Below are 11,969 nucleotides of genomic sequence, written 5' to 3' on the forward strand. Positions count from 1 at the left end.
CAGAACGGGCCTACCTTCCCTCGAAGCTGATTCGCTCTAACCCACCTAGGGCTAGGCGTTTCATTGGTTGAAGCAAGACGCCGCTGAGCCGTAGAGAAGGGAAGGCAGCCAGATCGGCGTCGTGCTGGGTTTAGACCGGTGGGTTTCCCCCCACCATCCCAAAAATTGACAGTTTTTTTAAGATGGACTTTAATGCTGTTTAATGATGCAAATACTTACTGATTTACCATTTGCAGTATAATAATTGACGGAGATCAAGTAACATAAATTATTTTAGTTCATGAAATATACTGCTCAAAAAAATAAAGGGAACACAAGCAGAAGACATCCGAGATCTGAATGAATGAAATAGCCTTATTAAATACTTTGGTCTTTACATACAGTAGTTTATACACTGCTCAAACAACTAAAGGGAACCCAAAACTACTGTATGTAACGAACAAAGTATTTAATAAGGCTATTTCATTCATTCAGATCTCGGATGTCTTCTGCTTGTGTTCATTTTTTTGAGCAGTGTAGTTGGCATATAATATTATGGTCCTTAAGATCATCAATAAATGATCTTAGGGAACCACAATATCTTCCATGCAATGCAGCAAGAATAAATATTGTTGCAGCTGTACTTCTACAGTCGATATGCAATGCAGAATCTATTTACAAAATGCACACACACATATATCACTAGCATCTTTTAAGATACAGTATACAACAAATTCGACTGAAGCCTTGATTCCTAAATGAATGGGACAGTATAGTGTTGGAAATACAAATGCAGCGTTTGTCTACGGGTACATACAAACATCACGTTCCACTTTGTATAAGTTATTGTAAAGAGGAAGACATAAAAATATCTCAAAATGAGAAAAGGCACCATGTGTTTTAATGCACATATTATATGCTTCACTTTGCCTAGCTGGCACATTCTTGAACTTGTACTTTTAAGCAAGAACCAACACTTGAATTCCACATCATTCTTAGGACAGTTTTATGGAACCCTGTGGATTTCAGAGGGAACTTGAGTTTGTTTCTCAGATTCTGATTAGTGGTTTAACTGCGGCCTTAATTGCCACTTTGGATTGAGAATGTGACAGCCTTGGACCACATTGTGCCTCTATGGCTTGATTCCAGAGAGCCCTAGTTTTCAAAGGACCTTCTAGCTAGAGATTAAATGATAAAATGTTGCTGGAAGAGGATGAAGAGCAAAATCAGAATTTTAGTCATGGGGAAAAAAACTCCCTACTCTAGAAGCAGTCACTAAATCCAACAACACTGGACAATATGTCTGCTGGGGAAGTGGATTCTAGGTATAATAGTGAGATGGCATTAATCATACTTTGGATCACCTCTAGCAGGACTGGGATAGAAGTGGTGCATCTATCTTAGCCTTCCTTGGTCCCACTTTACAAGGTCCCAGAGTTCTTGGCTTTCCCCACTCCTATTTAAATTACATGAACCTACTGGGTAAGGGTGAAATCATGACAGCGCATGGTCAGGTGTCATAAGTGTGCTGATGATTGCTAATATTTTGACTCTTGACAAACCAAGTGATGATACTGAGCTTCTATCTTAAGGTCTGCAGGCTCCGGCAGCCCAAATGGGGAGAAACAAGCTTAGGCTCAATTTTAATAAAATTTGAATAGTTATGGGGTTTAAAACCACACACTCCACCCCCAATCTGGAGATTTTCCATCACTGGTTCTGGATGGGGTTGCATTGCCCCACACACCATTGGTGTGCAATTCTGGGATTTCTCCTAGGGCCTAGGCTTTCAACTTCTATTTAAGGGTAAAAAAAGAACCTTTGCACAAATCCATCTTGTGCGTCATTTGCACCCATACCTGGACCAGGAGGCCCTTAGGATAGTCATTCATGCTTTGATCACCTTGTATTTGCACTACTATAATGTGCTCTATGGAACTAATTTTGAAAAATCACACGAAGCCTATAACTGAACCAGAATGCAACAGCAGTAGGTAGGGACCACCTTGCTATACCAGAGTAAATACAACTGTGCGAGCTGCATAAGCTCCTAATAGATTTCTGCATCAGTTCAAGATGCTGGTTGTTATTCTGCATGACTCAGGGTCTAGATTATTTGTGGGATCATCTGTTTCCAATTATTTCTGAAATGTTCTAAATCCTTTTCATTCAACAGTACCATCTTAGGGGACCTACAAAATGTATCTTTGTTCATCCCTGTGAAACAGTGTATCACCTAAGATTCAGATGCCCTGACTCTGATGTGGACTTTTATGTTGCCCCAAATGTTATGTGCTTCAGTATGTGTTTTTAACTTGCTGTTTTTCTCACCCAGGATCAGATGTCAAAGGGCAGACATGCAATTCAAATAAATGAATAATTTTTCCTAAGTGCAGCAAAGAGTCCACCTCTGTTCACCATTAGAACTACTGCATTCATATGAGCCACAGTGGCGCAGTGGTTAGAATGCAGTACTGTGGGCTACTTCTGCGGCCTGCCAGCTGCCTGCAATTTAGCAGTTCAAATCTCACCAGGCTCAAGGTTGACTCAGCCTTCCATCCTTCAGAGTTGGGTAAAATGAGGACCCAGATTGTTGGGGGCAATATGCTGACTCTATAAACCGCTTAGAGAGGGCTGTAAAGCACTGTAAAGCGGTATATAAGTCTAAGTGCTATTGCTATTCTGTCTTTTGCACACAAACCATTTGGTGCCTGATAGCCACTTTTGAACATACCTGCAAAAAAGAACAAAATGAGCCATCCCTGAAAGCCATATCACACCTAGAAAATACACACTCTTAAAGACATAATAGGGATGCGGTGCTCAGTGGCTAAGGGGCTGAGCTTGTTGATAGAAAGGTCGGCAGTTCAGCGGTTCAAATCCGTAGTGCTGTGTAACGGGTGAGCTCCTGTTACTTGTCCCAGCTTCTGCCAACCTAGCAGTTCGAAAGCACGTAAAAAATGCAAGTAGAAAAATAGGGACCACCATTGGTGGGAAGGTAACAGTGTTCTGTGCGCCTTTGGCGTTTAGACATGCCGGCCACATGACCAGGGAGAGATCTTCGGACAGTGCTGGCTCTTCGGCTTTGAAACGGAGATGAGCACCGCCCCCTTGAGTCGGGAACGACTAGTACATATGAGCGAGGGGAACCTTTACCTTTTAATGACGTAACTTCAGATTTCTCTCACAGTCTCTTCAGGAAAAGAGGAGGAAGTCAGTAGAGAGAATGGCTACCTCCTATGTTAAATTTCCACTGGCAATACATGCTTGGTAGAACTGCTGCTGTTTCTCAGACAGGATCTGTTCTTACAGAAATTAGTGAAAGATACCAAGTTCATTCCATGCTGAATTCTCAAATCACAATGTTTGTTTTCTTTAAAAAAATAGATGGAAAATGAATGTTCCACTGTGTAAGACCAAAGGTAGTCTTTAACCAACTTAATTCTTGCTGGTCACTTTGTAGATGTTAATATTCTCAGTCTCATTCCTAAAGGTGAGTTTTGTGGTGAAGTGCATAGGGAGCAGAGTCTCAAAAAACAGTGCTGTACTATGTTCCTCTCTCATTTTTGAAGACAAGTAGACAATAGATTGAGCACCACATACATGCTGGAGAGTCCTTATCAGGAGTGGGTAAGTGTCCTTGAGATAGACAATATCTGCACCCAGGATGAGGTCATAATTTTGAGGGAAATCCTTGTGGTCCAGACCCCATGATAGAGCACAAACCCTGGTCCGTGCAATGCATTGTGCAGGCAAATTCCGATGGACGTTCTCCTCTATCTGCTTCAAGGCTACAGGAAGATCTGTGATGGTTACATGGCCTCCTAAAAGAAAAAAAAGAAAAGGAACTCTGAACAACAAAAAGCTTTCAAGGGTTTAGATCACAGGTATTATCCACAAATAACCAAATTATTTCCAGCTGTGCTAAAAACAATAATAACAAGTCAGAAATATCATCATAAAGCTTCATGTTGAATTCAATATATCTATGCATAACAATATACCAATAAGGAACCCTGAGATTGAGTGGCATATAAATGTAATAAAAAAAATTAAGTACAGGTAATCCTCGACTTACAACAGTTCATTTAGTGATCTTCAAAGTTACAGTGACACTGAAAAAAGTGACATGACCATCTTTCATACTTACAATCATTGTGATATCCCCATGGTCATGTGATCAAAATTTGAACACTTGGCAGCTGACTCATATTTATAAGGGTTACAGTGTTCCAGGGTCATGTGATCACTTTTTGCGACTTTCTGAGAAGCAAAGTCAATGGGGAAGCCAGATTCACTTAAGAACCGTGATACTAACTTAACAACTGCAGTGATTCACTTAACAACTGTGGCAAGAAAGGTCGTAAAATGGGGCAAAATTCACTTGATGACTGTTTCACTTAGCAACAAAAATTTTGGGCTCAGTTGCGATCCTAACTTGAGGACTACCTTAGGTTTTTAACACATTATAGATCACAGTGACTCACAATCTGTCCCCATGAAACTTTCACCTGCATTATAACATCCAAGGTTTAACCAATACAGGTAAGTCCTTGACTTACAACCGTTCCTCTAGTGACCTTTAAAGTTACAACGGCGCTACAAAAAGTGACTTTATGATAATATTTCACACTTACAACCATTGCAGCATCTTTCTTCATTGTCATATGATCAAATTTGGGACACTTGGCAACTGCATGTATTTCTGACGTGCGGTTACAGTGTCCCAGAGTCATGTGATCACCTTTTGTGACCTTCTGACAAGTAAATGGGGAAGCCAGATTCACTTAACAACCATGTTATTAATTTAGTGAATGCTGGTGGCACAGTGGTTAGAATGTAATATTGCAAGCTAACTCTCCCCACAACCTGGAGTTTGATCCTGATGGGCTCAAGGTTGACTCAGCCTTCCATCTTTCCAAGGACAATAAAATGAGGACCCAGATTATTGGGGGCTATACACTGACATTGTAAACTACACAGAGAGTGCTATAAAACAATGGGGAAGTATATGTGTCTAAGTGCTATTGCTACTAACTTAACAGTGATTCATTTTAACAACTGTGGCAAGAAAAGTTATAAAACAGGGAAAAACTCACTTAACTATCTTGCTTAGCAACAGAAATTCTGGGGTCAATTGTGGTTGTAAGTTGAGGATTATCTTCCCTATCTTTGTCTGCAGTTAATTCAACATACCAAGAAGTGCTGCGAGGATCCCAACAACACCTGTCCCAGCACCAAGCTCTATCACTTTCTTATCCTGAAAGTTCACCTTCTTTGCTTCAAAATATTCACAGAGAGATAGAGCCTTAAAAACAGATGAGGAAATAACAATTTACAATGAAAACTTCAAACAAAAAAATTAATAGATCAGTCCAAATATATGAGTTATTTTTGTTTCAGAGATTTCTTTTGATACGGGCACCATGTTTTCTATTCTACAAGGTTTTTGTTTCCAAGGGGGCAATGTTTTAGCAATTGTTTTGAGGTACTTTGCAGCCAATTATTTTTTTACATAAATATATTCCCTTCTATTTCATCACCCTGGTTTCGCGCACATCGCAAGTTAATACTTGCAAAATTTATTTCTCCATAAAATTTTTGAGAAACAATGTGTTCCCAGAACAACTGAAACCCTGAAAGTGGTGTTGCCAATTGGAAAAAGGAAGGTCTTTTCCAGGCACATCTGGGTGCCATTGTACAATACAGAATGCTGGATGAGATGGGTCTTAGTCTAATCCAGGGGTGCTGGCTGGGGAATTCTGGAATTAGAAGTCCACATGTCTTAAAGTTGCCGAGGTTGGACATCCCAGGTCTATTCTACCCAGACCTCTATTCAACACTGGCCTAGAAGGCCTTGTCTTTGTTCATCCATATTCCCTGTGACTCTTCTAGGTGCTCTTGAGTCTCAAGTGATCTCAACAGAGTTCATACCTAGAATGTAACAAATCTAGGAAGAATCCTATTTACTATCAAATATTATATATTGGATTGACCTTTTTCTAGTTTTTTTTTCTTGCAAGGAAAAATGTTTTGATTCCCCAATGTTTACATTTTTCCAAATAAGTAATTAGAGTCTATACCTGATGTGTTCCTTATAACTAACTATATCTTGTACAAGTTTATATACAATACAATTAACATTTTCCTCTAGCCCTCTCTCTTATTGTTCTTATTCAATTGCCTCCTCTTTCATATATACATCCTGGCCTTGCTATTTATCCAAAGAAGACACTCTTTCCTCCCTTTGGCACTTTATCTCTGCTTAGCCCTAGGTACCCAACTGTCTGCAGGTAACCATGATAATGAAAAAGTGACAGCATGCATAAATTAATGCCATGGTGTAAACATCACTCTTTTGTCCGTGCACTTTGACATTAGATCCATATATGTAACTCACTGGATTTGTGTCATCATGACATTGCTACACTTTTCAGCCTCTCTCCATTGTGCTCCCCACTGCAAACACCCATGATGCATTTTTATGAGATACTCTTTATCCTTAAGACTTTCAGAATAGCTATATGTTTGCTCAGAGATGCTAATATGGCCATTAAGATATAAATACGTAAAAAAGTTAAGCAAACTTGATAGCAGGGCTTGACTTATTCATTATGATGAATATGTGCTCTTTCAGATGTTATTTTAGCATTTTGACTTTTCCTTTAAGTTTTCTTTGGTTTTAAGTCTCAATAGTGAGACTTAGAGTAGTGTTATGAAAATACTTACACAAACATATTAAATTGTTCTGGATTATCACATGCCAAGCACACGTCTTATGTCTTCATTGACAAAGTTGGTAAAGTCAAGATGCAGATCTGAACATGCACTGAGAAATGAGGCAAATGATGTACCAAAGTACATTAAGCAGCCCTAAAGAAACTGATACAGTTATGTTCATTCCTTGTTGTGAGTTTCTTTTGTATAATTTGTATTTTCCATGTGTTAATGCTATGCAACCAATCCAGCTTCGAAGCTAAGCCAACTGAGGAAAAGAGGTGCCAAAGGGAGTTAAATATGTGCATGTAGGGGTGCCAAATCCCCACTGTCCCCTTTGAAACCAGATCACTCCATGTATTTACTGTAATGAAACACAAAAAGCTTTAAATATTCGTAATGAGGCTTTAAATATTCGTAATGTTTCTTTGTTGTTAAGTCGTTACTGGTGCTGTTGTTAAAATAAATCGACTCCTGGGAATGATCATAAATTGTTAAGACTTTAAATTGTCCAAACTTTCTTCTGCCAACTACTTATACATGCATAAAGGATCTGTTTGAACCAGCAATGCCAGTTATTCGCGTAACCATCTCGATCATTAAAGGAGGAGAATATTTTGTATCTCAGGGTTGAAATGAGGGGTCCTAGGTGCGCTCTCTTGCAATCAAGCTCAGAGAACACCAAGCACCCTTCAATTTCGACCGTCCCAGGCTGGACTTGCGCTCACCGCCTCCCAGACCGGAGCAGCTACTCCCAGCCGCGCTCCGTGGTACTGCGTGATGCTCAGCTCGTGCCCACAGAGCCGGTACCGGGTCTGCACAGGAAAAGCATCAGCAAACAACTCCGGTTCCTGCGGAAACACCGACTGTAAACCCACTTCCACGTCGCCTGCAAACACCAGCGCCGCCATCTTCCCAAGTTTTTCTTAGGGTGCTGGGGGGGGGGGGGGGAGGCGGGTAGCACAGAACGATCCGGGAACAGCTGGCGTACCCTATTCTGATTGGACAGGAGGGACAGCGCCTCTAATAGCTATTGGATCTCAATGGGAAAGGGGGAGGAGCTTAATCTTGCTGAGTTTCTCCACGTAATTTGTTTTGGTGGAGGGTGTTTACTTTGGTTCTACTCGGAATGAGGGACAGATCGCAGGTGTTCCTTAGACATCCCGAAGATTTAATCTCAGGATTACCAGATCCGGGCCAAAAAACAAAACAAAAACGCAGGCGAATATTAGATGGGAACGAAGATAGTTAAGATCATCTGGCCGTTCTGTTAATGCGGAATCAAAATACTTATTACATAGAACAGTATTGTCTGTAATGAACAAAACATTTCCACGCGTTTGTAGCAGGGGCTAAAGAATCTTGACATAACTTTTCCTTCTGACAACTATCTTAACTAGTGAGATCAAAGTAAATCACTCTGCTATTGAAACCAAGGAAGTCGTTATTCAGAATGCAACACTACATTCATCCCCCCCACCCCCCTTTTACTTCGAGAACATCCATAGACAGGATCATACAGGGTATTTGCATCCCTGGATGCCTTTTCTTTGTTTTATTGAAAAACAGGGATATTTTTATATTTGGTACCCTCGGAAATTCTTAGAGTCATTATGACCAGCAATAATATTAGAATGCATCTTATTTTTCTGTAAAATAGTCTGATGCTCTGCAAACATTTGGGAGGGAAATTCAAATAGTCACTGTATGCAAGAAGCTTGATGCAGCTGTGAATTACAAAAACACTTGTCCAAAAATATTCAACAGGGAGGAGGCTCAGGGGAGTATCAGTGATAAGCCCTGCCAGAATGTAAATTTGGGTAGTTGCCCAAGGAATGCTAGTCCAAATCTCACTGAATATTTCTCACTTAATTCACTGTAACAAGTAAATCTGTGTAAAATCACAGCTTTAGTTATGATTACAGTAACTTGGCTGGGCCCAAAATGTAATACAAACGTTTTGCAAATGATTGCTAAACATCATGGCTCTCACTATAATAGAAAGGCAGAATAGAAATCCAGCTAATAAACAGTAACAAATCTATAAATTGTATCAAAACAAGGACAGTTTCTCTCCTCTAAAGTCTTGCTTTCATTAATGCAGAATTTCTTTTTGGCAAATGTAATAGTTTATCCATTATACCATTACATGTGCTGTATTAGGCAACCTATAATTTAAGTCATGGCAATAGTTCACACAAACAGACACTTACCTTTAGTCCTCAATGTCCTACTTGCTTATTTTCATGAAATTTCTGGCTTGGAGCCTGCTGAAGCACCCTACCATTGGCAACCCTGCTCTCTAGCGTCATTCTATGCGTTTGACTAGTAAAATAATAACGCTGCTGCTAGCTGATTTATGAGCCAGGTCCCAAAGGATCAGAAGGACATTCCGTGTTCCCTGACCCATCTCTGTTAGCTTCACAAGACTGGAGGTTTAAGAACAGGGAAAGAAAGCCATTCCCACATTCATGAAAAGTCACCTGTTTGCTGAATGCTGAGCTTGGAGTGGTGGGGTCAGCTCTTGACGCATATCACAGTTAAAAGTTATCTTTGCAAGACATTCAGACAGAAAAAATGCTCTTGTTTGTCTGACCCAGTTAGAGCATTTAACAGAAACCGACACAGAATTAAAGATTAAAAGGCCCAGTGAATCCTTGGTATATTTCCATTCTTTTTAATTTTTTCAGGGATTTAATTTTTCAAGGTATTTGTTTTTATTGTCAGTTTTTAAAAATCCATGTCCTTCTCTACTATTTGGCATAAAGGGGGGGGGAGTAGTTGTTTTTCTGTTTTGAAGTTCTGTTTGCTAACATTCTTCCAACTCCGCTCCTCATTCTCTTTTCTTTAAAAAAATTCTCGAGATGAGAATAAAAACTGAAAATAATTAAAATAATCATGGTACCAGCTAGATGCTAAATGTATATTTGCAGTGGTTATTGAAACCATCAGACATGTTTTATTACATTGTTCATTTTATGATGTTCGTTTGGGGCAGCAAAGCTTTTTAATAAAGACATATGGTTTACCTTTACCTTTAACCAAGTCCCTTGTCCTTTTGATCAGGTTTATTTACAACTCGATTTTCAGACTCGGATGATTCTATTTTTTTCAGTGTATGCCAAATTCTGTCAAGTAATGTGTAAGATACATAGCAGTTTAACACACTTATCTACTTAATTAATCAATTGTATATATTCGGTGTTTTTTTAAAATAAACTGAGCATTGATGTAATAAAGAATCTATAGTCTATAATAACCTATCTGGCAATCTTCTATAATACTAATTATTTGTTCTAGAAAATTATTAAATAGAAAGAACTAGAAAGTAGAGATTGGACTAATTCTACTGCTAGGGCAAATGTGCTGGACTTGGTTGCAGAGTATAGTGACATTGCTATAGGTGCAGTGGTGGGTTGCCCCCGGTTCAGACCGGTTCACAAGAACCGGTAGTAAAACCGGCGGGAGACTCCACCCACCGCGTGCGCACGGTCCTGTTACGAACCGGTAGTAAAGGTAAGTAGAACCCACCCCTGTATAGGGGATGTGTAAGAGCCCTACTTTGTATATGATCAAGCCAAAATAATTCTGATACAACACATTCTGGACACTGAAAGACAACAAGACTAGCCTCTCCTGCCCAGGAATATTGAGTAATCAATCTTGTGTTTTCACAAGACACTTAGATTATAACATGATATTCAAATTGAGAAGAGCTTTAACACTGGCTCAGTTTAATGTTTTGCTGTCAACTATTCTGGAAAACAGACACACACAAAACGTCCATATGCTGCTCAATTATGTCCATGTGATACAGGTGCCATAGAATGTATCATTCACATTTTATTGTGTTGTTGCTTTTATAGAGATATTACAGTTCACTTTAAGTCCCCAAATCTAATAAAATAACCAAGCATTCTGATACCTTCTATACAGATTTTTTTAAACTCATTAAGCAAGACTATCTTGTTCAGAATTAATATTGGGGTGATTTATTTATAAAATTATAGCCTTGAAGAGGTAAATGGATGAAAGCAAGTAATAACAACAACAACAACTAAGTTGCTGGATGGTTGTAGAAAAAAGGAAACATGTATCAAATTAAGATCCTCTCTCTGATCATTCATCCACATCTCTTCACAGAGCAATAGGCTGTCAATTGTACAAAGATGATTATTCTTTAACTACTGCCCTTTCAGTTTCCTGTTGGAGTAGCCAAGCCATTCATCCATCTTTGTCAATGTGCGTCAAAGCCACAGGTCATTGTGATGTTCTGAAGTAAATCTTGGGCAATTAACTCTCTGAAGATGATTTCCTAGCTGATATACCATGAAGTGAGCTGGAGGCTCATAACACAGTTACTAAGAGAGTAAAACTTAATTTCATGGTGTGGGGTTTTTAACATCCCATTGCGTTGCTAATTCTGCTGATGGCCCATTGACATTTTTGGCCAGCAAATGCTTTGAAAATAACAGACAATAGTCAAATGTTTTAATCGTGTGTGTGTGTGTGTGTGTGTGTGTGTGTGTGTGTGTGTGTTTGTGTGCATGTTTCTTTTTTAGACTGGGTGCATTGCAAGCAGTCCTCCAAGTGCTGGCTGAACCACAACTCCATAAAGAATGGCAAAATGGCCAATAATGAGCGAGAAAGCCAATAAGGACAGAAACATTTGAGGGGCAGGAGAACTTCAGATGACCAAATGTGGTTCAACTGGATGAATGAAAAGATGGGCTAAATAGAGAGAATGGGATGGGATGGGATGGGATGGGATGGGATGGGATGGGATGGGATGGGATGGGATGGAATGGAATGGAATACAAGGTAAGGACAAAAAGCTTCTTGAAATGAACGGGAAGCCAGTATAAGAATCAACTAAGAGCCATCATGTGGTCAAACTGATGAAAGGTGAAAGGTGCCATAATGGGGAGGGGACCCAAGAAAAAACTGCACATCAAAATAGCTTCCTCCTGCTTTATCCCAGATCTATCCATCATCCCACATATCTGTCAGCTGGGCTGCTTTGCCAGTCCAAGTGATAAACATGCATTCCAAAACAGGCCAGAGAAGAGATGCAGATAAGAGGAGTTTATATGACACCGTGAAATTGCTTCCTTCCCGGCTGATCCCCTACTCCATCAGCTTGTCAAATGACCTGTTTTTAGACCCAGATTTAATGGACTTCTCCATACTTGATAAAGTGGCAGAACTATTTATTTCATCCTAGTTTCCAAAGAAACGTTTATGGCAAGGGATGGCAGTACTGGCAAAAAACA

The 11,969-nt window shown here is 39.6% G+C and overlaps 1 protein-coding gene across 1 annotated transcript; it reads right to left on the reverse strand.

Annotated features, from left to right (window-relative positions):
- Window positions 1-489: 489 nt before the first annotated feature.
- EEF1AKMT3 (EEF1A lysine methyltransferase 3) lies at window positions 490-7,607 on the reverse strand. The gene is made up of 3 exons (XM_070934922.1): window positions 7,425-7,607; window positions 5,176-5,287; window positions 490-3,803 (listed from the first exon to the last, which is right to left on the reverse strand). The coding sequence occupies exons 1-3, from the start codon at window positions 7,605-7,607 to the stop codon at window positions 3,418-3,420; spliced, it is 681 nt and encodes a 226-aa protein (XP_070791023.1). The 3' UTR covers window positions 490-3,417.
- Window positions 7,608-11,969: the final 4,362 nt, after the last annotated feature.

This window comes from Pituophis catenifer, unplaced genomic scaffold (assembly GCF_029215685.1).
Source record: "Pituophis catenifer annectens isolate HBS135680 unplaced genomic scaffold, rPitCat1.0.hap2 SCAF_2, whole genome shotgun sequence".
Taxonomy (NCBI): domain Eukaryota; kingdom Metazoa; phylum Chordata; class Lepidosauria; order Squamata; family Colubridae; genus Pituophis; species Pituophis catenifer.

Excerpts from the sequence above, each read along its gene's own strand:
- EEF1AKMT3 (XM_070934922.1), bottom strand. The coding sequence starts at position 7,607 with ATGGCGGCGCTGGTGTTTGCAGGCGACGTGGAAGTGGGTTTACAGTCG. Across the intron at positions 5,288-7,424 it reads CTGCTCCGGTCTGGGAGGCG|GCTCTATCTCTCTGTGAATA; the intron begins GTGAGCGCAAGT and ends TCTGTTTTTAAG. Across the intron at positions 3,804-5,175 it reads GATCCTCGCAGCACTTCTTG|GAGGCCATGTAACCATCACA; the intron begins GTATGTTGAATT and ends TTTTTCTTTTAG.